Source organism: Aspergillus pseudotamarii, assembly GCF_009193445.1.
Source record: "Aspergillus pseudotamarii strain CBS 117625 unplaced genomic scaffold BDV38scaffold_17, whole genome shotgun sequence".
Lineage (NCBI taxonomy): Eukaryota > Fungi > Ascomycota > Eurotiomycetes > Eurotiales > Aspergillaceae > Aspergillus > Aspergillus pseudotamarii.
The window spans coordinates 414,258-438,059 of NW_022475031.1; the positions used below are offsets into that span (position 1 = coordinate 414,258).

General features: G+C 50.6%; 8 protein-coding genes across 8 annotated transcripts; 5 read left to right on the forward strand and 3 right to left on the reverse strand.

Moving 5' to 3' along the window:
• Nucleotides 1-267: 267 nt before the first annotated feature.
• On the forward strand, nucleotides 268-2,005 carry BDV38DRAFT_243100 (thioesterase family protein). The gene has a single exon (XM_032054173.1). The coding sequence runs from the start codon at nucleotides 954-956 to the stop codon at nucleotides 1,905-1,907; it is 954 nt and encodes a 317-aa protein (XP_031915298.1). The 5' UTR covers nucleotides 268-953; the 3' UTR covers nucleotides 1,908-2,005.
• A 2,020-nt stretch (nucleotides 2,006-4,025) lies between these two features.
• On the forward strand, nucleotides 4,026-4,977 carry BDV38DRAFT_281400 (DUF2985 domain-containing protein; the record flags this gene model as incomplete). The annotated part of the gene is made up of 2 exons (XM_032059535.1): nucleotides 4,026-4,202; nucleotides 4,255-4,977. 2 exons carry the CDS (start codon nucleotides 4,026-4,028, stop codon nucleotides 4,975-4,977), a joined length of 900 nt encoding a protein of 299 aa, XP_031915299.1.
• Nucleotides 4,978-5,345: 368 nt separating this feature from the next.
• BDV38DRAFT_243105 (Zn(II)2Cys6 transcription factor) lies at nucleotides 5,346-7,876 on the forward strand. Its single transcript, XM_032054174.1, has one exon. The coding sequence runs from the start codon at nucleotides 5,611-5,613 to the stop codon at nucleotides 7,306-7,308; it is 1,698 nt and encodes a 565-aa protein (XP_031915300.1). The 5' UTR covers nucleotides 5,346-5,610; the 3' UTR covers nucleotides 7,309-7,876.
• Nucleotides 7,877-7,943: 67 nt separating this feature from the next.
• BDV38DRAFT_243106 (FAD-dependent oxidoreductase) lies at nucleotides 7,944-9,229 on the forward strand. Its single transcript, XM_032054175.1, has 2 exons — nucleotides 7,944-8,444; nucleotides 8,501-9,229. Exons 1-2 carry the CDS (start codon nucleotides 8,149-8,151, stop codon nucleotides 9,183-9,185), a joined length of 981 nt encoding a protein of 326 aa, XP_031915301.1. The 5' UTR covers nucleotides 7,944-8,148; the 3' UTR covers nucleotides 9,186-9,229.
• A 441-nt stretch (nucleotides 9,230-9,670) lies between these two features.
• On the reverse strand, nucleotides 9,671-12,663 carry BDV38DRAFT_55629 (putative alpha-L-rhamnosidase C). Its single transcript, XM_032063546.1, has 2 exons — nucleotides 11,681-12,663; nucleotides 9,671-11,619 (listed from the first exon to the last, which is right to left on the reverse strand). The coding sequence occupies exons 1-2, from the start codon at nucleotides 12,413-12,415 to the stop codon at nucleotides 9,868-9,870; spliced, it is 2,487 nt and encodes an 828-aa protein (XP_031915302.1). The 5' UTR covers nucleotides 12,416-12,663; the 3' UTR covers nucleotides 9,671-9,867.
• Nucleotides 12,664-14,487: 1,824 nt separating this feature from the next.
• Nucleotides 14,488-16,801, forward strand: BDV38DRAFT_55638 (glycoside hydrolase family 18 protein). The gene is made up of 6 exons (XM_032063547.1): nucleotides 14,488-14,863; nucleotides 14,918-15,292; nucleotides 15,356-15,415; nucleotides 15,470-15,539; nucleotides 15,610-16,145; nucleotides 16,207-16,801. The coding sequence occupies exons 1-6, from the start codon at nucleotides 14,705-14,707 to the stop codon at nucleotides 16,306-16,308; spliced, it is 1,302 nt and encodes a 433-aa protein (XP_031915303.1). The 5' UTR covers nucleotides 14,488-14,704; the 3' UTR covers nucleotides 16,309-16,801.
• Nucleotides 16,409-19,505, reverse strand: BDV38DRAFT_291610 (putative serine peptidase). The gene is made up of 10 exons (XM_032061783.1): nucleotides 18,651-19,505; nucleotides 18,467-18,584; nucleotides 18,257-18,411; nucleotides 18,064-18,186; nucleotides 17,836-18,008; nucleotides 17,700-17,787; nucleotides 17,534-17,639; nucleotides 17,324-17,483; nucleotides 17,071-17,271; nucleotides 16,409-17,005 (listed from the first exon to the last, which is right to left on the reverse strand). Exons 1-10 carry the CDS (start codon nucleotides 18,891-18,893, stop codon nucleotides 16,789-16,791), a joined length of 1,584 nt encoding a protein of 527 aa, XP_031915304.1. The 5' UTR covers nucleotides 18,894-19,505; the 3' UTR covers nucleotides 16,409-16,788.
• A 477-nt stretch (nucleotides 19,506-19,982) lies between these two features.
• Nucleotides 19,983-23,397, reverse strand: BDV38DRAFT_270090 (uncharacterized protein; the record flags this gene model as incomplete). Its single annotated transcript, XM_032057082.1, has 3 exons — nucleotides 19,983-21,807; nucleotides 22,708-22,901; nucleotides 22,978-23,397. The coding sequence occupies 3 exons, from the start codon at nucleotides 23,395-23,397 to the stop codon at nucleotides 19,983-19,985; spliced, it is 2,439 nt and encodes an 812-aa protein (XP_031915305.1).
• Nucleotides 23,398-23,802: the final 405 nt, after the last annotated feature.

The following is a 23,802-nucleotide window of genomic DNA, read 5'->3' on the forward strand; positions in this document are numbered from 1 at the left end:
GAGGATCGAGGATGGAGATTAGATACTCAATATGCCTCTGGGTTATGTATATGCAGTGAGGGTATCTGATATCGAACGTCCAACGCATACCGCAGCGGATCTCGTGATCGGGGGCGAGCCTTGCCTAACCCGGATACCAGAACTGGACGTATCATGTCGTGTGACTGTCTGCACCCCAGGAGTTGTTGACCATGGGTTCTTTGCAACTCCAAGCCATTTTCAGATTCCGATATGGACAACCTCAGGATATACTAAAGGTCGACGTGACTCCTCGTCCTCCACCCATAGATCACGAGAGAGGGCTAGAACAAATGGGGTTAAGCGCTCTGATGGTGCTCAATGTAGACTAGCGCCTGGTCGGTCGGTAGTCGTCGAAGGACGCCGAGGTCCAGATCAGTAGCTTCAGGTCGATTCATCACTTACAATGGTTCGATCGCTTTCCAGCTTCTCATTTTCGCATCGAACCCAATATCTTTCTTTCTGATCTGTCCCTTTTTCTTTTTGTCTTTTTCTTTTTTTTCCCCATTGAATCCGTTCTTTCAATCTTTCCTTTCCTCTGTTGGGTGATCCCACGTGACCCCACGTGATGCTTCCATCCCGTGATAACCCATTTTATTGCCGAGGTTCGCTGGACTGAACTGTGGATACAAATCATATAATCCATCAATCCTCATGAACGAGAGCTCCGGTTGGCCAGGGGGCAAATCTATCGCCATGAAGATAAGAATGAGAAAGAAAACTATGGTTGACCCGGGTCCGTTGACCACGCCCATACACCCATTGCTTTGCGCAACATACGAATAATACATTGCCGAAAATGTCCCCTTCGCATTCCGAAGTCTTCGAGGAAGCAATCAAGGTCACTCCCCTGACTTCACATACCTACTCGGCGCATTTACAGAAGGACTGGTGTATCGGAAATGGTATGACCGAAGCTTTCCTCTGATTGATGCATGATCAGCCCTAACGTTGATCTAGTCCCTCATGGAGGCTATACGACAGCCATCCTCTACCGCCTGACCACCACGCATTTCGCTCGATCCCATACGTCGCCCTACCGATCCAAACCCGTCCTACCGATCTCCTTACAACTGACCTTTGTGCGACCGACACACGTCGGACCGGCCACGTTAACCGTTCAAGAGGTCAAATTAGGCGCGCGAACGAGCACCATCCAAGTAACGCTGTCGCAGGATGCGGCGTCCAAAGGTCCGCAAACTAGAGTGGTGGGATACATAACGGTCAGTCCCGTAGAGACCGACCAAGAGGGCCCCGTGGTCAAAGGGACTCCGATCCGTCATCCAAACCCACCCTCGGGATCCCAACCGGACGGCGGGGTCGATTTCGCGGCCCTGGCGGAAACAGGGAGAGATGGCCGATGGACACGATTCCCCACAATTCCCGGAATGGCAGTTTCCCAGCATACAGAGCTCTATGGCACGCTACCGCCCTCCACGGTACAGGAGCGCATCAAGTCCACCGTGGACCAGTGGGCGAGATTTCGCCCCGGTGGCCAGGTGCCTGCCCGATGGACAAATGAGGCGTTAATGTGCCTACTGGATTTGTTTCCGATGGCGTTGGATAGACTCGGTGCGATGGCCACCTCCGCTTGGATGAGTACGAACGACCCAGAAGACCGACAGAGTCGTGCACCAGGTCCCTTCTGGTTCCCCACGGTGTCTTTCAATGTGGATGTGAAGAAATCGATCCCACAGGAGGGTCTTGCCTGGTTACATAGCCGTGTCGTTACGCAGACCTTGCGCGCCGGACGAGCTGATATCAGTGTGGAGATCCTTGACCAGAATGGAGAGCTGATTGCCACCAGCTCTCAGGTTTGCATGGTGGTCGGATTCGATCGGAATTTGAAGAATGGGAAGCGCGTCCAGCCCACACAAGGAAAATTGTAGGGTAACTTAGACTAAACGAGAACTGTACTAGATATCATTACTTGCATCCAATAGAATACTGCGCGCACGTGGTTTTGAGCCAGAAAGGACGAGTATCAGAAGAACCCTTCATGTTCTGTCGCAACCCCAGTAAGGAAATCAGTCCAAGGTCCGCCCTGGCTTCGCTCAGATCAAACTTGAGTCATCTTAAATTTTCATCTAATTATAAAAGTACCTGAGTAAATAAAGTAACGGTTTGGCATAGAGAATTTGTAACTGATAATGCGCTACCGGCGGTGTGAATATCTATACTAACTCTGTATCTCTCTGAATAGTATCGATAAATATATTCTATATTATTGTCTCGATCAAAAAGAGGACTACAGTATCATAGTATAACTGTAATTTGGCTCAATCGGTACTAATTATAGTCAGGCCAAATATAGTTGATAGATCTATTAACTAGATCGATTTTTTAAATCAGGGATTCTAGAATAACTGTGAAAATACTTTAGTATTACTGATATAGAGAATTATATTACCGGGTAAGATGGCTAGAACAGTGTCTGCTCTAATATATTAGAAAGGCTTATAGCTATTGTACTATCTACTATTAAATAGCAGCAGTAGTAGAGCTTTCAGAAACGGGAGGAGGATCAATTAAATTCATAGCGAGGGTACACTGAGTATAGAATACGGAATAATTAGATACTGGAATTCTATCGCTCGAGCCCGAGACATATTGGCAATCAATATAGCCAGCTAGACGGGGCCCTTTAACCGGCCCATGAATCAAGTAAACTAGCTTCCCCAGTCTTTGATCTTATTGTCTGGCATGTTGGGGTGTGTTGTATCGCTGGTACCCAGGAAGGACTGAGACCCAGCGGTACCTTTACTTCTACCTTTAGGACCATACAATTGATCCTTCTGAATCATTTTGCCTGGGGACGATATAGGTGGAAAAACAGTTCTGGCGGCATCCAGAGGCCCTTGCTATAAAGTAATGGAAATGGGGAGGCTATATATATGATCTGCTTCAAAACCCTATATCTCTCTTCTCTACAGAATGCCTGCCCCAAAGGCGATCCCTCCTCCAATATGGTCAGTATTTGGAGCTTTTAGAATATGGATGAGGCGGTGGGATCTTCACGCATGACCGTTTGAATATTATTCTCCAGGGATCTACCAGGGTGACATTTTATTAGCGTTCCATGGCGCTTGAGCTAAAAGAGGGTCTCCACTAGGTAAGCCAGCCTACCAATACTTAATTTGAGTCGTTTCAATTAAGGCTTAATTTCCAGTAGCCGTGAGTATCGCAAGGATCGGAAATGACCGAAGAGATCGCATGCCCTAGAATAACGATTCTGGCTGGTGCAGTGTCCCTCACGTTGATTCACACCTTACGGGGCTGTGTCTTGTGTACTGGAGTGGTTATAACCACGTCTACCTCATGCACTCTCCGGCATGGAATGAAGCTGCTGAACAGGTCCTTCACAAGGTTGTCGAGAGATGTGAGGCGCCCCTAGCGGATTTCCATCGCCCGTTTTCTGGTCTGCCTGGACAATATCAATGCTGCTGGGCAAGTGAAGATGCAAGAGAAGGGTAGGAAGGACTAGATCTAATGTTCCTCTCTCGCGTGAAACAATGTGGGACACGGTGGTCATCTCCGTACTTCCACTAATGAGGTGATGAGTACATGATATCTATAGAGGACGTATCTACTGAACACACGTCCGATGTGTTTTGTAACAGACGGTCGACTGCAAGGGTTGCCAGCTATCCCCGTCTCCACAACCCTTCAGAGTTTGCAGTAACTCTGAAATATATTAAACATGTTCGGCATCATCCCTCCGTTGCCACTCTGCAGATCGAAGACCAAGAAAAAATCTCGCAATGCGTGTCCTGGTTCGCCACGTCGAAGGAATCCACATGTGGGTAAAAAAAGAAAAGGTGGTCCATGCATTTTTCGTATTCGTACAGACTGCCATTTCGGTCTATCTCAGCCATCATACAGGCAACAAGAACATCCTTTTATCTTGTGCAGAAGGTGCAGACATCTTCGTCGCTTTTTCTGTTTTGTGTCAAGATCCTTGCTCTCCATTCTCGCGCGCCTGCCGTTTCTTACCAGGCGGACACATTATGACGATCATCCAGTCAACAGTTCCTTCTCTGCACGGTTATAAAGTCGTCAACACTCAGAGAACACACGATGAATTCATAGGGGAAGAGTTAGACAGGAATCAAGACCACAGTACCAATTCAAGCACGAAACGATATATGGGTCCCAGGAAGGGTTCGCTTCATCCATACGATCGAGTAAGTAATCGTCTGGGTGAGGTTCGGCACACAGCTAATTTGTTGAGCGCAGATCCAGGATCACAGCGATGAAGCTCCACAGTCGTCCGAAGGTTTCTGGGCAAAGACCGGGCGTCCCTTCGTTCGCTGGATGTTGACACCCATCGGTTTCCTGATAACGATCTACGGGTTAAATATTGTTGCCTGGGGAGGCATGCTGTTCCTCTTGATGTGCAATGCAGCGCCGGCGATGTGTCATCCCGACTGCGACAGCGTGAATTCTTCGCGCCGAATCTGGATCGAGATCGACTCGCAAATCCTGAACGCTCTGTTCTGCGTGACGGGGTTTGGACTGGCACCCTGGCGCATTCGCGACCTGTATTTCTGGGGTTTATGGCGATTCAGTCGGTCAGAGCGCAGTCGCCACAGAGGGCTCGTTCGCCTCGCAGATATCCATGCCAATTGGTTCCGTCGGCCTCAGGAGGTAGACATGCTGCCCACTGCAGCATCGTCTTCTGCCAAGCTGGAAATGGCCCATCTCACCCCTACGGCCGTCTGGAAAATGGACGTCGTGGTTTGGGGAAACATGCTCAACACCGTCTTCCAGATCTGTCTCGCCTTATGTATGTGGACGATGAATCGATTGAATCGGCCGAGTTGGACTACTGGTCTATTTGTTTGCCTGGCCTGCCTCGTGGTTGGCATCGCAGGGTTGGTGACCTGGTTGGAGCAAAGGCAAATCAAGAAAGAACACGCTGAAGGCCTTACCGATGCTAAGCCACAGCCTGGGACGTGAACCGAGGAGCTTTTTTAATCTGGAAATCCATTCATTTTGTCTTGGCGTCACTCCCCCGTAGGCTACATAAGTACATTCTTGACACCACCCAGACAGTGGGGCTCCATTTACAGTCGGTTATCATCTAGCCCGAGCACCAGCGTATACCTAGTCTCCACTCTGTCACTGGGGGCCATTTGTTGTAACTTGTAACAGAAGATGAGTACTCCGTGTGGAGCAAAATGGGGAGTCTTGGAGGTGGGAGGATGAGGAGACAAAAATAACAGCAACCGAGGTCACGAACGGAGACAGAGAGAAAAAACTTAAAAAAAAAATATAATAATAATAAATCAATAAAAGTAAAAAGGAAGAAAAAAAATAAAGAGAATGCCAAGTCTCTCCTCGTCCAACGTCAGCCTTCCAGCTACACTAAATTACTAACTAGTCAACGTGCATCACTAGTTTGATTGGATGTTGCGCCGGTTTGGACGGAGGCTGTGGAGAGGAATTCGTGCTTTTGTCAGCCTCATCGTGCGGCAGATGTCCTTCCCCTTTTTAACCGATCGGCCGTAGCCTAAATATATTCAGGCAAGAGTGCGAGTCCGTGGCGCTCTCAGCCTTATGATCCTCCTCCCTGATCATCCATGACTGACCATGTCCCCCAACATGAAACCCATAACCGCGGATCGACGAAGAGCAGGCGGGAAGAGATCGCGAAAGGGATGTCGGACCTGCAGAGCTCGTCATATTAAATGCGATGAGGCCCCAGGCTCATGTCAGAACTGTACATCCAGCGGTCGACGCTGCGATGGCTATGATCTGTATCGCTTGCCCCTGAAGGGAAGGTTACTGAAGAAAGACTCTCCGCCACAGGTCCGGGTGGAGATTCTCAATGGCTTTCGCTGGAAAATGACCTCGGACGAGCGACGGTGCCTCTCATACTTCCAAAACCACACTATCCCCACCCTCCTCGGTCTGTTCGATTCGACCCTGTGGGAAAAACTGGTCTTTCAGATCTCTCAGTCCGAGCCGGCCGTATACCATGCCGTGGTCGCCCTCAGTGCGATCCACTACGATTCCGAAGCCAAGGGGATGCCGTTGCCCATGGACCAGCCACGTAATACTTGGCATCAATTCGCTCTGGAGCAGTTGAGCCGCGCCTTTAATCTGTTGACCAAGCGCCGCACATCCCAGGATCCTCGGTTCTGTAACGTCACGCTGGTCTGCTGTCTTCTGTTTGTGCTCTCGGATCTGCTGCGCGGCCATTATGACAACGCATTTGGCCACCTCCAGAGTGGTATCCGGATTCTGCAGGACCTCCAGGCCCATCGGCAACTCATCGCACCGACACCTCGGGAGGAGCTGGTCGAGCAGAGCCTGGTCGCCGCATTTGCGCATTTGGATATCATGTCCACCCATTTTGGAGTCGGGGGTCCGCTACTGTGCATTGAGAATGAGCTCAGCGACCATCAGATCGATTGCGATCCGTCCATCCCATTCCAGAATCTCCAAGATGTGCTCCGTGCGTTTGAACCCTACTTCAGTATGGTGTTTCAGTTTATTTCTCCCTGTATGTATCGCCCACCCGATCACATCGGTGCCGACTATGAGGCATTGCATCTCCAACAGCTGCACATCTGGTCCGGAATGAGCCATTTCATCCGGCGTTTCAAGCAATTCTACAGTAGCATGTACACTCGTCTGAGTCGCGCAGAACAGAGGGGGACCGACCTAGTAGAGATATGGCTTCTGGGCCTATCGGTAGCGTTAAAAACGTGCCTCGTGGGCGGAGACCTCACCGTCCTGGATTGTTATACATCTGACTATCACATGGTCGTCATCCGCACCGAAGCATTCCTGCAAAAATACCCAGAGCGACCGAGTATCAGCATTCAATGTGGCATCATTCCTCCCCTCTTCCATACTGCGTTCGCGTGTCGGGATTACACGGTGCGGTGGCAAGCCTTGGAACTCCTGTGGGAGTGGCCACATCGCGAGGGGACGTTCGATTCTAACTGGTGTGTCTCTTTAGCCTCTCAAGCGATAAAGCTAGAGCTGCAGGCAAATATTGTGAGCGGCCAGATTCCTGATGACACGACTCCCATTGTCACTAATCGAGCGGGGCAGCTTCTATCGGTCAAGGAAGTCGTGGCCATAATAACGGACCACCAGCGACGGATGCGCGTGTCCAATGTCCAAGGGGCGCGCGATGCGTCCATGTTTGAGGGTGAATTTTCTCCGCTGGATCTCCTGGAAAGCGTCAAATGCATGTCCGGCTGGTCCTGTGTACGAGCCTTTAACGCTTTCGCCGCTCAGATGGAAACCTATCCGCGATCCGGGCTTGTTCAGTAGGTCGGGAATGACCTCGTCAGTAGATACAAACCCTGTTGTTATCACCAGCAACGATAGCTACGCCGCATGACGCCTGGGCATCTCTCTGGCGCGCAAGTGGTCAGCTATATACCTTGTTGTGCTGCTTGTTTCATCGTTCAGTATAGAGACTGTAGTTCACGCTAGCTATGTTACTAGTTCAAGAAATCCTGGCCTCCGAAAGATAGAAGGAGGCCCATCAAGCTGTCGGGGACACGGAGAGGCGCCTGGCTGGGAGACTAGACTCGAATAGAAGAACGAGTAGAAGAAGGGGAAATGAGAGGAAATGTGATACTAGGGGTAATGCTAGGGGAGGGGCTTCAGCGATACGGCATTAAAGAAATAAACTTCTGTACTGAGTCGTCATCCCTGGCATCTACTTTTTTTTGATAGCGTCCCGCAAGCATTCTCAGACGAGTGATGATACTCGTACAATTATCTTACAATCTTAAATCATAGCCACTAGTGAAGCATACAGAGGATGCTGCCAATAGGATGCATCCTAACCCGGCGCTTGGGGCCAATTTGTGGGCCAAGAGCATAGCCTTTCGCCGTCTTCAGCTGACGTGGATCCATTAAATGATTATCCTTGAGGCGCAGCAGATTGATGGAGGCTCAATCGTGACTCTAGCACTTGTCAGGTATAGCGAAAAGTCTTAGCTATGTCGTGGAGTACACCATCCAGCAACCTATTTAACGCCCTAGATCTCTCACATCTCAGAAATTGAAGAGTACAACTAGGCGTCTTTCCGCTCAGCATCAAATTTATCCCCAACTCACATCGAGCTCCCCTGGCTTTTGCTTGATCATTGACTATCCAGCATGGCTCTCCGTCCGTGCAAGGTCCTAATCGTGGGGGGTGGGATCGCCGGTCTCGCTCTTGCTCTTATGCTGGAAAAGAATGCTATCGACTATGTATTACTTGAGGCATACCCAGATATTGTGACGGAAGTCGGCGCCGGCATCTGCATGATGCCGAACGGTCTCCGAACCCTTGACCAGCTGGGCTGCTGTGAGGATTTGCTCAGTCATACCGGGAATCCCGTCACTAATATATCCTGGCGAGATCTAGAGGGGGAGCTACTAGGCTCTTTAGATGGATCGGTACTCAATGAAAGGTATGCCTTGTATCATCTGATCGCGATTGGGATGTTTCGCTTATGTTTCCAAATAGATATGGTTATCATGCGCTGTGGATGGACCGCAAGGTGCTGCTCGAGGTTCTCTACAGCCGTATCTCGGACAAATCAAAACTATTGACCCAAAAGCGTGTCGCCACGGTTGAGCACGCCGAGAACTATGTCGAGGTCACCACGACTGATGGCTCCGTATACCGTGCTGACATCCTTGTCGGAGCCGATGGGACGCACTCCCGTATCCGACAGGAAATGACCCGGTTGGCAACAAACCTTGGGCTCCAGGATGGTTACGATGACGAGACCCCTGCGACCTATTCCTGCATCTTCGGCGTATCAGCTGGAGTTCCTGGAATCTCCCCAGGCTGTCTTGATTTTGTCGTAAACGAACAATCTTCATACGTCATCGGGACTGGACCCGATAACCGGATATACTGGTTTCTCGTGTCCCACATGGGGAAGACATTCTACGGTGCAGACATCCCTCGCTTAGACAACAAAGACCAAGACATTCTCGCTCAAAAACACTGGAATGACCACATTACACCAGATGTGCGGTTCTCAGATCTGTACGAGAAGAGGATATCGACTATATACACTCCTATGCGTGAATGCGTGGACAAGAAATGGCACTTGAACCGAGTCATGCTCATTGGAGATGCCGCCCACAAGGTGAGTTCGCATGTCAAACCCCTTAAAGTTCCTTTTCGGCTCGTGATGTAACTGATGTTTACTCCTGGTGGCAGATGCTTCCTAGCACCGGACAGGGAGGGAGCCAAGCTGTCGAGAGCGCAGCGGCGTTGACAAACAGCCTCATGGAGGTTTTATCGCAACCGTCCTCTTTGGGTGCACTATCGATGACGGAACTTCACGGCATCTTCCAGAAGGTCCAGGATCTCGGGGCCCCGAGAGTATTCCAAATGATGGAAACGGCCCATCTTCGACAGAAGATGGACGGTATGGAGACCCCGGAACTAAGAGATACGATTCTGAACAAGTTCCCGAAAGCATTACCGGGAGCAGTGTTTCAGCGATGGGACGCGACCTTTCTCCCCGCAGTCTCGTTGAGAATGCTTGACATTCCTGCTAGATCTAGAACCCTTTTATATCATGACGAGAGGCGGAACGACGAAGGATTCACTGGAGAGATGTCGAAGATATAAGAGTTGAACATGACTTGTTTGGATGGGAGTAGTATGTCTTTGCCAGAGTAATTTAATATAAGGAAGGGATAACTCGCCGTTTACGTTGTAGTACGTCTGAGGGAAACCCCAGATCCTGTCTCGCGGCTTCCATATCTTATATGTTGTCAAATCTATGACATTCTAATGGGGGTATACGTGACATAATATTATCCAACGCTCTCAACGATATCACAGGGTAATTTGGTTAGGTGCAGTACTACCTAGTCGACATTCACAGAGACAGTATAGGCAGCCTTGCCAGAGAGCTGGATAGTCCTCCCCCGGAACACAAATTGTCCCTCGGTTGAGGTGGGCGCCATGATGTTCGCATGAAGCTTACCATCCTGCACATGCCACTCAACGCTTAGTGAACCATCAAAGGCCGTAACAACCTTAGCCTGGGCTCTTTTCAAGCCAATCTGAAAGCCTGTTTCCGGTGCAATGATCCACTTGCGGTATCCAAACCCGTCGGGGCCTTGGGCAGGGCGCAATCCGGCTGCCCACTCGGTCAAGATATATGTTGGCGCCCCACCCCAAGGGTGGCTAAGACTGGTGAAAAGGCTAAGTCCTGGTTGCTGTGTTTGGGCGTTGACGTATTCCCAGCTTGTTCCCACCGCAGTCCGATTTTTTGATTCATCGAGGGGAAGCATCACGCTCCAGAGATTCTTGATTAACTGAAGACCCATGTTTGTAGCGTTGGCCTTGAATAGAGCTGGAAGGAGGAAGCCATTAGTGTTTGGCGAGATGTTCACCGTAGGATCAGAATCAGAGACATCAGAAGAATCTTTGTAGCCAGGCCCCAGGCGCAGACCTGACAGGGTAGCCAAGGAGCGTGCAGTCCGATTAGAAGATGCCACCCCGGAGCTGATACAGTATGCTGTGACACTGACGGAGAAGTTACCAATATCGTCGAGGGAGGAGCTGTATGCTCCCAATTGGTCGTTCCAGAGATTCTTGTTGACGGCATTCGCGATGGACGCCGCGACGCGCTGGTAGCGAGAAGCCGATTGCGTATCTCCTAGCGCAGTGGCCACTTCGGCGGCACCAGTCAGCGCTTGCACAGTTGCACAAGCGACGGCGGATCCACCATCTTGAGGGCCAATGAAGGCGCCGGCGTTAAAAGAGATGAGACCGGTAGTATTGTTGACCTTGCCAATTATCCAGTCAATCTGCTTTTGCCACTTCGGCCATGTCGCCTTCGCCCATGAGAGGTCACCGCTCCACTGTACGAAGTCATGAAAGGAAATCAATCCCAAGAGCTGGTAGTCCGAGAGGTAGTAGGAGCCAGTTGGTGCAAATGCATTAGGCGAGGCTTTCATATTGTAGCCTATGCTAGGAGAGATCGCCAGCTCGCCGTCATCAATCTGCGAATCTAACAGGTACTGCAATGTCCCCCGAGCGTGATCGATTCTGGATGTGCTGACACCGAGAATTCGCGCTGTATGGATGAAGTCGCCTAGCCATACAAGTCGGTCGCGCTTTGGGCCGTCCAGGCAGAGACTCTCCTGGTTTGCCTGAGTGCCATACTCCGCCAGAACATCCTCAGTGGTCAGTGAATTGGTGTACAAGGTAGACCGCGTCTCAGTGTCATAGACGTTCACGTCTCTGAAGTACGCAGCATGGTCTTGGTAGGCACCAAACCCAAAGGACCCTGAGAACTCCCCGGTTGCCAGAGGATATGCGGCCTTCGAGATATTGAAGATTTGTGTATCGTTCAACGAGGCTGACAGATAGCCACTCGGTGATAATGAGACGGATACTTTGTACCAGATATTTTCGCGCACTGCGAATGGTACCTCGAACACATCCAGTACCCATGTTGTAAGGGTGGTCTGGTTGACAAAGTCAACTCCGTAGGCAAGCGAAATAGTGTTGGGTGGTGTTAATGTCGTATTCACATTTGCCAGACGACTGGCTTCCGGGAGCTCGCCAGTTAACATCATGGTGTACGCGCTACCAGCCATGGGCGATGCCTGTCGTGAAAGGGTCAGTCACATCGAGCTTCGTTCTTAAGTAACTTGTGCAAACACTTACGACGGACCACCAGCTGCCACCCTTTTCGATCATGGTCTCAAATTCCAGTGTGTAATTGGCGAATGCTGTTCCGTTCACCGACAATGATGGGCGCACACTTCGTGTATATACTCCGTTGACCGAGTCGACTTCCCAGATTGCCTTCTGAGATTGTTTGTCAACGCAGGCGGCTGTAGCAGCCCTAGAGCCTAGCTTCCAAATCTCATTTAGGATGTCATCATCGCAGCTGAACTGTCCAGGCAGATTCTCTGGTTCCACGGTATCGATTGTCGCGTCGAAACCAACTTCAGAAAGGGTGACCGTCCCACCGGTCAACAATCGAATGGACTGCCACCTTTGTCCACCCTGCAGTAGAGAGGACGTGACTCTCCCAGTTTCGATGATATTGAATGTCTCGACGCGGAATGAGTTTCCCAGCTGATTGGAGAATGAGTAGGGGCCGTCACTGAAAGGGTGGTCTAGCCCGCTGAACTCTTCACTGTACTTCACCTCAAGTTGAATGGGCTGCGAGAGGGATGAAATGACGAAGAAGGGGTATCCAGCACATTCTACACCATAGTCCACAGTTGCTAGAGGAGACTGTGGATCGAGGGAAAATGCAGCGAAATCGTTGGTGTTCAGTTCAGGCTGGTCGCCAACAACCACACCCACAGGGGTGAAAGTATCATCGCAGAACACAGGACTGGCCAGTAGCCCGGCACTGATTGCGCAGAAGATACTTCGCTTGAGGATCATCGTTGCATACAGCTTTGTTCAGTCATTGGTATGCTTTGACGGGCAGCATAGTTAACTCCTCCCATGGGGGGCGGGCGACAATTGTCACTTAAGTTGGGTTTCCACCAGAATCTGTCGGTATAATTACCACCGACGCTCCCCTAGAAAGTGGGTCTCAATGCATAAGGACCTTCTTCTCAAAGTCAAGTCCCTTTGACTTGTTTTGCGGGGAGTCGTGTGGGGTTCTGTCTGGGGAATGCCGAGAGAGTCTCCCGGCTGAACTTCGGGTGAAGACATGGAGGCAGCTCACCACGGCAATGTGTTGGCTGAGAGCTGTTGCGAGTGAGATCTGTGTCGCTTTATATTGCGGCAAACAGGCCTACGTACTTGTTGCCGTGTATGATCATTGCCAACTAACCACCACCTCCTCCTTGCAGATCCTACTATGAGTATGTATTGATATTCTCGGGATGTCCGAATCGGCCCCACCAGGCAGCAATTGGAGAATAAACTAAAGAATGCCTAGTGACGATTATCCCTCGTGTTGCTTTTTGGCAAAGAAGAAGTACTCACGCATTTATTTTCTCTCAGATCAGCCCAAACCCAATCTCATCAGCGTTGATGTCTTCCGTTCAGACCCAATGAGACCCCTGCGCCTCTACACCATTTTCCACTGGTAGAGTCAACCCATGAATAGTAATATCATGTCATTGAGTCATTGGGGAAGGAAAGGTCCGGAAGGTAATGCAGTGATTTAGGAGAGGCAGAGGCACTGCGCTATTATGTTATCAGATGTAACCTCGGCGCGATCTAAGAGATGGGTTCCTGCCTAGGCCGGAGGAATCATGATTGGAGGGCAAGTTCTAGAGTTACTGACCCCTGCAGATGAAGATCTGCAAGCCCGCGCACACAGCGTGACACTAGCAGATGCTGTCACCTTCATGTCAAATGATACAGTCGCCTGCAATCTCCCAGTCAGAGCATATGTCGCAGTTAGTTGCACCGTGGTCCTGGGTGGTAGTGACGCGCCCCAGGACTAATCTGGTTTACTTTGACCACAGAGAAGTGCATACTTATTGCAGACGCCAATCATGATCAGACAGGTCTCTCCTGGACGAAAAGGCTTAGACTGTGGAAAATTTCTGCGAAATGTCAAAGTCTCCTGACAATAATACAAATCCACTTGTTTGAAATGGTGTGCAGTCAAAGTTACATCGCCTGGATATGGGACAATATGTCAATACGCGTTAAGCTTCATCAGTCTATACTTTATTTACAGTAAAGTGAATGTAGCACCATCTTCCTTCCTGTCGCACTCGACATCAATCTCCAGTCAGTGCAACTGTATGTGTGCCAAGTAATAGAGTAAGCCCAAGGGCCACCTAATCATCATCCACGTCCGGGGTGAATGACACCATAGGGGCACGGGAAACCTTTGTGACAAAATGGTCAAGTTCAGTCGATGAATGGGATTAGAATGATAGTGAAGGCAGGCACGTGCCTTTGTCTGCAGGGACCACGACGGCCATCGTACAACCTCGATAGGGTTATCTTTGTCCTTCTGACATGCTGTGATACCAGCCAAGGGACCCCTTGGCCTGTCGCAGATCGCGGCCGACACTAGCCAGCACCGTTACATTTCTTCTATACACGGAGGCACCTGTTCTTTACAGGCCAAGTTTGAACCAAATGAAATTGTATTGCCATGTGCCAGTTTACAAAGATGATCCGTGTCAGGATGCGCATTCGGCGTGTGCGTTACGTCGACATTGGTATGACTATCACCAGTGAAGGCACTCGGTGACTGTAGGTTGTATACGTTGCACAGGGTTTTCCTGCTGGTCGATGTGGCTCCCCCGCTACGGTCATCTCCCATATGCTTGGGATCGATTCTACAGCCACTGATTGGAATCCGTCGAGTATACCAAGGCGTCGACCAGAAGAATCACCACCTCCTTTCTATCCAAAAGAACCCTAAGAGGATCATCACTAGAATGTAGCTTCGACTGTATGCAACCTCATTGTTGTATCATAAAGAAACTCTGGCTCTCCATACGAAGGTGAAACATCAGAATCCTACTTTCTTGAACGAGCCGGTAGAATCCCAAACGTTTTCATTCACAGGATGCAACCGCCACTCTGCAGTTGGGGGAGACCATCTGCATGATTCAAGCCATGAGGATGCAATACATACACATTTAATTCACGTACTTGGTGGCTACCATTGTCTATAAAGCCATCGCAACCCATCTCACGAGGTTCGAAACATCTCACAACCATCTCTCAGTGTCTCAGCCACACAGACCAACAATGCGCTTCTCAACCAGGATCTTTTTCAGCCTCGCGGTTGTGCTCAGTTGGGCTTGGGTAGCCCATGGCGTGGCCATCTCGAAGCTTGAGGGACGATATGAAGTGCAAGGCGCCCCTGCAGCGTCGGGCTATCGGTCTGTTGCGTACTTCGTCAACTGGGTAAGTATCGTCCTCCCGCTCCCAAAGTGGCATGGGACTGACGAGGCTACGTAGGCAATCTACGGCCGCAAACATGACCCTCAGGATATCGTGATCGACCAGCTCACTCATATAAATTACGCCTTCGCCAATGTGCGCCCTGAGACCGGAGAGGTCTACATGACTGATGGCTACGCTGACATCGAGAAACACTATCCGGGTGACTCGTGGTCTGAGCCCGGCAAGAATGTCTATGGTTGCATCAAACAGATGTATCTCTTGAAGAAGAAAAACCGCAACCTGAAGGTCATACTCTCTATTGGCGGGTGGACTTACTCCAAGAACTTCGCACAAGCAGCGAGCACAGAGGCTGGACGAAAGATGTTTGCCGACTCGTCGGTCAAGTTGCTGTCCGACTTGGGGTTCGATGGGATTGATGTTGATTGGGAGGTCCGTTTGTCCGCCAGTCCCTCAATATTGCGAACGATCGCTGACTCTGTGCAATTGCGTTAGTATCCGGACAACGACCAACAAGCCAGTGACTACGTTCTTCTTCTAAAGCAGATCAGAACTGTACGTTCCCCTTCCAGCTGTGCCTCATCGATTCCCAAACTAATATAGAGCTAGACACTGGACGACTACAGCCAAAAGCATGCCAATGGCAAGCATTTTATTCTCACAATCGCCACATCGGCAGGTAAGCCAATCATCACCTGGGTCCACTCTTCTTCCCTCGGAGTTCTATCTAACACGACTATCTCGGCCAGGCCCCGACAAAATCAAGAAACTGCATATCAAGGATATGGACGCTCAGCTGGACTTCTGGAATCTTATGGCTTATGACTATGCCGGAAGCTTTGCTAACTTCACTGGGCACCAAGCCAACGCATACCCTGACGACTCGAATCCGAATAGCACTCCGTTCAGTACCCAAGCGGCGATTGACATGTACCTGCAAGGAGGTGTGGCGGCGAACAAGATTGTCCTCGGCATGCCTCTGTACGGCCGGTCATTCGCTAATACAGATGGTCTGGGTAAGCCCTTCACGGCAGATGGCGAGGGTAGCTGGGAGAATGGGGTGTGGGACTACAAAGCCTTACCAAAGCCGGGAGCCGAGGTGCATGAGATGGAGAATATTCTTGCCAGTTACAGCTACGACAGCAAGCAGAAAAGGTTGATCAGTTATGACACCCCTAAGATCATTCAGTTGAAGGCTGGATACATCAAGAAACTGGGCCTGGGTGGCTCTATGTGGTGGGAAACCAGCTCCGACAAAGGCGGCAGTGACAGTCTGATTAGTACGGTAAGTTTCCTGTTCTCTAATATGTATGATCTATTGTGAATTCGTCTGACTGGATGATCAGGCAGCAAACGCACTCGGCGGCACGGGGACCTTTGAGAAGGTTGAGAATCAATTGGACTACCCAGCCTCGCAGTATGACAACCTGAAGAACGGAATGAAGTAAGCTGGGCAGCCTCAGGGCTCGCATGATGTATCTTGAACTGTGGTCTGATGTTTGGTTTACCTCGAATGTTGTGTTTTGGATTCTGGCAATCTTATAGTTTATCTATTCGTATTCTTCCTTGCCATTCAGCTTTACTGTGTAGGTCTGTAACAGATCTGGCATAGGTTTCTTGTCATGTATGCCTCATATTTAGTTCTAAGATGCTTGCTTTTCGATTCCATCATCGAGAATATGAGTATTCGTACTGAAAATTCCCTTGAAATTGTCCTCTACCCAATTATCCATCCACTACACACATCATCGGCTAACATGGGTAGTAGCTAAGAGATAACTATGTCAGGAGTGTCTGAAAGATAATCAGCCTAGTAGGACTCTCAACTTAAACCTGTTGTCTTTCACGTTGCATGTTGGTGATTATAAGAGCGCATCCAAACTGACAAACGGCATCTCACTTCAGGTATCATCTGTATGTACCCGTCTCTACTTGTAGTACTCAGCTACCCATGACTTGATCTGAGCTACCGCATTGTCGACCACTTGCTTCACCCCTACATTTGCATGGTAATCCTTGAGATACAAGTCCGAGCAGTGAAATCCACCAGGAATGACCTGCACTGGCTCATCAGCGGTGCTCGTCAGAGGCCCACCAGGGCGATGGGTCGATGAGACACCCGAATCGCGCCACGGATCGTATTGTCTGGGAGTAAATTAGTAAAGCGCATTCTCTATCTCTCGGGGATTGCACGCTCAGGTTCTGCTTACCCATTCACCCAGAGCAAGCGACTGGTGTTCTTGGTTTCGGACCATCCGCCTGTCCAATTGTTGACAGTTGCAGCAGTCCTTCCCTTTGCACTGCCGTAGGTGTAGCCATTCACCTCGGGGAAATATAGTGGGCACTGACGCTGCCAGTACGCTGCATTGACAGTGCGAGGTACGATTGTAGGGACACCCTCCGGGGCACCGCTTAAGATTCGAATGTAAGCATATGCTCGGTATATCATTCAGGGAAACTTACTCCTGCCACCAGAAGAAAGGTTCATTGCAGAGAAACCATTGCCATTGTCGGTCGACGGCATTATTGACAGAGGTATCCGTAAAAATGGCACTGGATGGATTATGGGTGTCGAAGCAGGCGACAGTCCGGTTATCCGTCCAATATCCATAGTTGGCACAATCTGGAGGATCTGTCAGATTGAATGATGTGATTCTAATGCAGGATACTTACAACCTGGAAGGATGGTCGAATTGAACCAGTTCGCATAGCCGGTAAGAGCCTTCTGCAAACCAACACCTTCTGGGCCCGGGACAACACTCGCGCCAGCTTCGACATTCTAGACCAAGCGAGTCAGCCTCATGAATCAGACAGAGCTGGTGATCTGGCAGAACTATACCTCAACAGCATCGCAAAAGGCAAAGAAACCGGAATATCCAGTCACAAATGTGTTATCCTGCCACAGGTAGGGTCCTATTGGAAGGGCACTGGAGGCGTTAGGTCTAACTTCAGCTTTGCGAACTAGTTGTACTTACGCGGCAAAATCATCATAGTGTTCGAGAGCTCCCAAGCCGAAAAGCTCTTTTAGAGCAGATTGTTCCGCAATAGATCCATTCTTCCCGACGCTATCAATGTGATTTGCCACCAGCGAGACATCTCTGCTACAGTTTGGTGCCATGCCATGACGGATGGGATCGAAATATTGCCACTACAACCTCTGTCAGCCATCGCACCAAGATCCATAGCGAGCGTGTGGGACTCACAAAATCGTCAATAGCTTGAACAGGAGCGCTTGTGGCATGATAAGCCCAGAACGTCTCTGGAGCGACGGCTGCAGTCCAAGCTGCCAAAGCACCACTGTATGACCCACCGACCAGCACCCATGGCTGATAATAGAGATGTCAGAGCTATGGCTTTTTTCGATCGTATCGTCTGGATAGGGACTCTATCTCTTACCGCTTTCGGGGCATTGCTACTATTGGAAGTGTCAAATTCCAACTGAACTGTTTCGGCGAAATAGGTTAAGTCCCAAATGGACTGCTCCAGGGTAAGATACTGCAGCGTCTCGGCTGTGAGTTCCTCAAAGGGCGACGAGCCACCCCAGTAACGGTCTAGATCATATTTAGACCACTGTTCTACACTTTCCCAGGAAAATGGCCAGCTCACGCTCAATCAGAATCACAGCACCTTGAATTTCCTGTGCGTACAGACCAGTCAATGTGTTATTGGTGAGATAGCCCTCATATCCATCGGCAGAGGCTTCACCGGGAGTGAATAATACTACCTACGACGCCAGGTTAGTGACCGTAGTGATACCACGCGAGGTATCGCTGCAAGGTGACAAACGCACCGGTGAGCCGGGGCCACCCCAATACTCTGTACTCCACCAGTAACGCTGCGAGAAGGTCCCTTTTGAGGAGTCATGGTGATCTAAGAGTTGCTCGAAGGTTGCTTCGCCTTCAACCGCCGAGGATAGCATCGAGACCGGTCGAGAGACCGGCGGAGGAACCGGCCTGGGTAGATGGATCGCACAGCTGAGCGAGGGCCACGATGCTACGAGCATCACAGCACTGATGCGTGAGAGGAAATGCATTATGCCGAGCCCTCTAGTCACGGTGGGACTGGTTAAGGAGAAGGGATACGGTTACACTCCCAGTGCAACAAGAGATTCATAGTAGTTACGTGCAACGCCATGCGCCGGGGAGAGAAGGAAATTAAAAAGGAGACCTAGCTTTCCAGTGCCACCGTATACAAGGACCAGCCATCGTATCATTCAAGTTCTAGTGGTGCCCACAGCATTCATATCCCCGTCGGAGAGCGTCGGACCAGCGTCAGCCATGCAGCAGGCACACGATATCAATTGTGATAGCGTTGAGCGTGGTTGCAGTAGTGGGGACGTGGCTAGGACTAGAAGAGATAGGCCATAAATCCAAGCAAATTAATTGGAGCTCTCAGCATGAGATTCGGCTTATCGCGAACTAGCAAGCATTAAGTGCCGGAGTGTTTTGGGCCCACTTCCACTACTTCTTTTCGATGGACGGTCGTATCTTTGCCAGGGAGACACCCTTCAACTCCCAAACAGTGCTCATGGCACATTTATATAATTTTGGCGACCAATTACATGTCCTGGACCACTCACATTAACAGCCATACCGAAATTGATACAACAGTCGCTTTCAGCCAGGAGAAATCGGTGTCATGCACAACAAAAGACAAAATGTAGACTTAGATAGATCAGTAGACGTTTCATTCTTGCGTCTTTCCCGCGAAAGAAGGTTCCATGTGTATATGCTTGTTCCGTTGAATCATCAGTTTAGAGACTCATATTCTCCAGGTATATATATATATAAATCAGTCCCAGGATATATAATCAGCGAGTATAATGAGTTAGACGGGTATCATAGTAGTGCTAGTATACATATTCTCAACTGTCACAGGAGGGCTCATGATATAACCTCGTTGTCTGTCCTTCTCTTTATGTATTGATTCTTAATTTTTTTCCTTCTTCTCTCAGGAGAATGTCCAACATTGAACGTCTAAAAGGTCACCAAGACTCCATCGCGCTAGACCCGTTATGGGGAAATCCTCTAAGCTCTTTTCGGGTATCGGCAGAAAAAAGACACCGCCCAAGGATATGAAACTGAAACTGAACTGAACTAAACCAAACCGACGATCGAAAAACTCACCCCATCAACTGCTGAATCTTGTCGCAGAGGTCTCGCATCTTGTATGGCTTATGAATAATGTCGTCCATGCCAGCCGCCTTCATCTCCGCTTGCTGCTCCGCCCGGACATTTGCAGTGACGCCCAGAACCGGGACATGCGCCATCCCATGTTTCTCGAGATCGCGAACGGCTCGCGTCGCCGAATTTCCGTCCATCACCGGCATCGCCTGATCCATTAAGATGCAGTCGAATGTACCTTGCTGGACCCTATCCAGAGCCTCGCGCCCGTTACTGACCGCGGTCACCCGAAACCCCAAGGACTCGAGCTTACGCGCCACAATACGCTGGTTGATCACATTATCTTCTACCACTAGCACCCGTCGTTCTTTGGTTGCGCCGGGCTGAGACCGTGGTGATTGACATGGTTCTTTCTGGAGATATTGTGGTCGGTCGGCGGACTGGACTGTGCTAGGACTGTGACGCATCACCTCTGTGTCGCCGGCGTCGTAGGCAATTTGGGCGGTATGCTGCCAGGTCCTGTCCTTGGACGCGCTGGGAGAGACTTCCTTCACATGGGTCATCTCAGGACTGGTGGGAATGGCTGGATTGACAATCTCGGTCGTCCCTTCCGTCACCTCGCTGCTGAGTGCTTGGACGTCCCGGCATAACTGAGCGATCGCCCCCTGTTCTTGTCGAGGCGGCTTGGTCGGGGAGCTCTCGACGCTTCGACGAACGGTGAAAAAGAAGCCGAATGTACTTCCGTGACCCTCCCTCGAGCTTACGCCGATTTCGCCCCCGTGTAAATGGCAGAGTCTTCGACTGACGTTGAGGCCGAGCCCCGACCCGCCGTAGATCGACTCCGTTCTCGGGGTGGCTTGATTAAATCGTTCAAAGAGCCGTTTCTGCGCTTCCTCGCTGATGCCAATGCCCGTGTCCTTTACGGCGACCATCATGTAGGCCACGCCACCCTCCCCCCACTCGGGCCGGTTTGTCGCATTGAGCCGCAGGGCCGACTCACCGGAGCTGAAGAAGACCACGTTGGGTGGGTAGGACGTCGGGCGCACTTTGGAGGCGCCCATGAATACGGAGATCTTCTTCTCGTCGCCCGCCTTGGCCGTGAATTTGATCGCATTGCAGACGAGGTTCACGAGGACTTGACTCATGCGGTCGAGATCGGCGATAACCCAGTCGACTCCACAGTCGGCGTAGGAGTGGTCCAGCTTGTATTCGAAGTCGATGTCATGTTTCCGCAGTTCCGGTCGAAACATCATTAGCGACATGGCTAGATGTTGTCGTGGCTGGACGCGCCGCGGTAGTAAGGTAAACATTTCTGCGTCTAACTTCGAAAACGTCAGCACATCGTCGACAATCTTCTTCTGATGTGCAACGCAAAGACTGATGGTTTCCGCCGCTTGCGCAATGTCCTCGACCCGGATGTCCCGTCGATCCTTCTGCTGCACGGCTTCCAAAATGTCTTCGGTACAATGGAGAATGGCGGAAAGCGGATTCCGGACTTCGTGGCTAATCATATCGATGAAGCGTTCTTGTTGTTCCTTCCGCCGTTGTGCCTCTTCGGCGATCTTCTTCTGTGAGATCTCCGCCCGCTTCTCCTCGGTGATATCCGTGATTGTGCAGTAGGAACCCCCGTCGGTGCCGAGAGGAAGTCCGCGCAGTTCTTCCTCGCCGAACGGCGTTAGCATGAGGAGGCGCCATTGGCATGGCTCGTCGCATGTCCGGTATTCGATGCGCAGCGCTGTGTTGGCCTTCAATGCGTCGTCGTATGCCGTCGCCACCCGGTCGTAGTCGCCCCGGGCAATAGATTGGGACCAGCTGTCGAACGCCCTGCTCGATTGGCAGGTCATCAGGTCCCGGAACCGGCGGTTTAAGAACAGGATCTCATCTTGTGAATTGAGGACAGCAGTGCCGATCGGCGAAATGTCTGCCAGCTGCTGGGCTGATAAATTGTCGGGGGACGGAGCCGCCATGAATCACAGACCTGAATTGTAAGCCACTCCCAATCGGGGATGTTCGAGGAACGCGTCGTACTTTACCGTAGGAAGGAAGTCAGGTAGGATTTTGTTTCTCAGTGAATCTGTAGGACTTCTTTCGGTGTTTAATTCCCCTGTGTATGATTGGCCTGGGCCTGTGGTTTGGCTTTCAAGGTGGATGGTAGATATCGATCGGTACGCCACACGCGTAGTTGCAATAGTGGCGAGTAACAGTTCCTGTGGTTACAATCGAACACCGATTGTGCCCCCAAAATCGTCCGGATCTTTTGTTCAAGCACAGGATGGTCTGTCAGGGTCGCGTTGTGGTTCATGACTTCAGGGCTTTGCATCGGAAACCCTCAGGTTCAGGTCGTGACGTCACACTATCCGGCTCCTATCGCCAGCTCAGACATTCCCCTTCTGGGGAGCTGCTTGTTTGAAAGCGTGCCCTTGTCGGGTGGATCATTCCTCTAGAGGCTGGCCTGGCACGTTGATGAGAACGCAAACGCTACAGGGGCTCGTCGCAGAGGATCACGGATCTCTCCGAGATCATCGGTGATAACGTACTAGTCATGCACTAAGCGGATGGATGAGGCCGGGCTCAAACAGAGCAGATCTGAAAGAACTCTACTCAATTATGATTTTCAATTACGGACAGCCTTCTCATCGCTATTCGACGGCTTGACTTTGTCAAATACTTGGCTATCATGGAGCGCGAGGCTGAGTCTTGTCACTCCGTTTTCGGATTTGTGACGTTTCGGCGACGTAGAGAATGTCATGGCCACAATTGGTCCCGTTGCCAATGGCCCTGTTCTCTCCCCGGCACATATCGTAGCCTATAATGAAGGCGATCGTTTGACCCTTGCCAAAATTCAACCGCCACTGGCGTAACGGCATACACTCTCCACTTCTGGAAGCCGTCCTCTTGCCCCGACAATGCGGTACATTCTACCTCTGCAATACGACGGGTAAGCTCCTCGCGGTCCTGGAGCACCTGGCTCTGCTTCGAGGCCATGGCGCTCACCCTCGATTTGAACGGACGCTCGGCGAAGTCCTCCCTGCACTCAGCCTCTGGCAGCGGCATAGCTGTTCCGCGCAGCCGGATTTGCCGACCGACCTGAGGCCAGTAGAATGTGAGGGCGGCATGTCCATTGGTCTCCAGCTGCTGAGCTTTCGGGCTATCTGCCTTGACGGCGAAGTGCCAGCCACGATCATCAACATTCTTCAGGATGAGGACCCGAGCGTCTGGGTAACCTTGTTCGTCAACCGTGGCCAGCGTCATGGCATGGGGCTCTTTAACGCCGGCCATGATCGCCTCGTCCAACCACCGTCTGAAAGCATCCTGAGGGGTGTCAGGAAAGTTGGCAAAGTTCACCTTGGCGAATGGACCTTCTAGAACCGGAAGGTTGCGGAGTTGCGTTCGGATGTTGCCCTGATCCGCCATACTTTTGGAGTTATCTCTTGGCTGCGGTCGTCGTCCACGGGGCCAACTTAGGATAGGTTTGAGGGTCTCCCGAACGGGGATCGTAGATCAAACAGAGAGGGTGTCAATTTAGATACGAAAGGGCTCTTCCACTTCCTGATTACAACACAGGAATGCTGAGAACTCAATTCAGCTCTCTTCCAGGATGATAATACAGATTAAATATCGGAGACATTGTACGTCGACATATGAGTCACACGCAGCAAGCATACCGAACAACTCAAGCGAGGGATACAGGATGACTCCTTCTGGCAAAACTAGCCTTTCTAGGCCACCGGTTCAGCTCTCTATACGATGAAGGTCTTGGCAACCTCGGATGTTGGAAACAGCTACGTTTCTAAAGCAGATTTCATTCCCAACTTTCCA